Here is a 2,500-nt window from a genome sequence, read left to right as displayed (position 1 = left end):
AGCTGCTCACTAACTGCCCATTTTCCTTCGCAGTCTGAAGACTCCCCTCTCCACACTGTGAACACTTAACTCAGTTCTTCATAATGTACCTGGACACATCTCTTCACACTGTACCTTGACTCCTCTGTGGGAGTACTCTGATATACTGGCTCTTGTTTCACCTCTCTCAATTTGTTTGCCCCTTGTTATACTTTGTAGTCTAATCTAGGACTGTTGCAGATGCATTTGTCTCCATCATGCATTTGCATTTGTATTCACCTTGGCACTGCACATACTGACATTACATACAGGCCTGGCTGATTTACCATGTGTTCTTGACTTAATGTTCATGGCTATAAGACGGATTCTGTGTGAATTGTACCTCATCCAACCAGTTCTGTAGTTTGTTCAAATGACCTTGGTATGCATTTTTTGCACGTCGCTTTGGATAAAAGCGTCTCCTGAATAAAATGTAATGTAATGTAATGTAACGTAATGGTGTGGGTTTAGGCTCGGGGTGCTCCAATTAAACCCCACTGGCTCACTGTCTGTACTTGAGCACGGTAACATCTGCACCATCTGCGGCTGTAGCTGCTGCTCATACCGAGCTCAGATGAAGATATAGTTGAGGTAATTCAATAACTAGGAGCAGGAGTTGGCACAGAATCGGGTAGCGGACGGGCCGTTGTTGGCACTCCCCGGGGTCAGGCGGTGAAGGGCCGGGGCTGCAGTACCGGGGCTGGCCTGCAGGGGCCTCGGTCTCAGCTTGGCCAGGTTGGGCTTGCTGCTCTGGGGAGGGGGGGTCCGGTTTCCCCTCCAGACCTCCTCGACACCTCCTCTTCTCCTCGGGCCGAGGACCCGCGGGCTGTCTGTCTGTCCGGCCCCCGGGCCTAACGTGTCTGTCCACCTGAGCCTCAGGGGAAGGTCGTCTGTCCGCTGGAGCTCCGGGCGGAGCCTGTCTCTCGGCCGATGGGAGTTGCCCTTGCGACTGTCTGTCCGCCGTCTTCATGGCCTCCACTGTCTGCCTGTCTGTCTGTCTGTCAGGCTGTCTGTCTGCTGCTGCTGTCTGTCTGTCTGTACGCATTGCGGGCATTGTCTGCCTGTCCGCCGATGGTGCCTGTCTGTCTGTCTGTCTGTCTGCTGCTACTGTCTGTCGGTTAGTCTGCCTGTCTGGCAGTACTGTCTGTCTATCGGTTGATGCTATCTGTCTGTCAGTCTGTTGGCCTATTGTTACTGTCTGTCTGTCTGTCAGTACTGCTTGCCTGTCTGCTGACACTGTCTGTCTGCCAGTCTGCCTGTCAGCCGATGATGACTGTCTGTCCGGCTGCATTGTTGGTGGTGTCTGTCTGCTACTCTGTATGGCTGATACCGTCTGTCTGTCACTCTGTCTGTCTGTCAATACTGCCTGTCTATCTGCTAATACCGTCTGTCTATCAGGCTGCATTGTTGGTGGTGTCTGTCTGCTACTCTGTATGGCTGATACCGTCTGTCTGTCACTCTGTCTGTCTGTCAATACTGCCTGTCTATCTGCTAATACTGTCTGTCTGTCCGGCTGCATTGCTGGTGGTGTCTGTCTGCTACTCTGTATGGCTGATACCGTCTGTCTGTCACTCTGTCTGTCTGTCAATACTGCCTGTCTATCTGCTAATACCGTCTGTCTATCAGGCTGCATTGTTGGTGGTGTCTGTCTGCTACTCTGTATGGCTGATACCGTCTGTCTGTCACTCTGTCTGTCTGTCAATACTGCCTGTCTATCTGCTAATACCGTCTGTCTATCAGGCTGCATTGTTGGTGGTGTCTGTCTGCTACTCTGTATGGCTGATACTGTCTGTCTGTCTGCTTGCATAGACAAAACTATCTGTCTGTCACCCTGTCTGTCTGTCAATACTGTCTGTCTGTCAGCTGCCTCAGCGGCTGACACGGCCTGTCTGTCTGTCAATGATGTCTGTCTGTCAGGCTGCGTTGACGGTGGTGTCTGTCTGTCCGTCGGTCGATCCGATGACACTGCGTGTCTGTCAGTCTGTCTATCCGCTGATACTGACTGTCTGTCAATCCACATGACTGCAGCACGCAGTCTCTCTATTTGCATGGTAGACACTGTCTGCCTGTCTGTCTGCATGGTAGACACTGTCTGCCTGTCTGTCTGCATGGTAGACACTGTCTGCCTGTCTGTCTGCATGGTAGACACTGTCTGCCTGTCTGTCTGCATGGTAGATACTGCCTGTCTGCTTGCCTCTGTCTGCTGCAATCTCTGTGTGTCTGTCAGAGCCTGTCTGTCTGGTGGTCTGTCCACCTGTCTGTGTTGCAGCGTGGCTGTTCCAGCCTGTCTGTCCGTCTGTCTGCTCGCCTGTCTGTGTTGCAGCGTAACGGTCAGTGCCGGTCTGTCAGTCTTGCTGTCCGCGTCCTGGTCCGGTTCTGACTTCTGTAGGAAACAGATGAGCGTGATTAGACCCCTCCTCTTTCCACAGCACCCCACAGAGAGAGAGAGAGAGAGAGAGAGAGAGAGAGAGAGAGAGAGAGA

At 52.4% G+C, this 2,500-nt stretch overlaps 1 protein-coding gene across 1 annotated transcript in view; it reads right to left on the bottom strand.

Annotated features, from left to right (window-relative positions):
* LOC133126752 (capping protein, Arp2/3 and myosin-I linker protein 3-like) overlaps positions 1-2,500 on the bottom strand; it is a 56,266-nt gene that overhangs the window by 7,970 nt on the left and 45,796 nt on the right. The window contains 1 exon segment of the mRNA XM_061239086.1: positions 714-967. Within this exon segment, the coding sequence (XP_061095070.1) occupies positions 714-967 (254 nt within the window).

The sequence above is a fragment of the Conger conger genome, chromosome 4 (assembly GCF_963514075.1).
Source record: "Conger conger chromosome 4, fConCon1.1, whole genome shotgun sequence".
Lineage (NCBI taxonomy): Eukaryota > Metazoa > Chordata > Actinopteri > Anguilliformes > Congridae > Conger > Conger conger.
The sequence above is the reverse complement of the archived record's forward strand: the minus strand, read 5'-3'. Positions and strand labels throughout refer to the sequence as shown.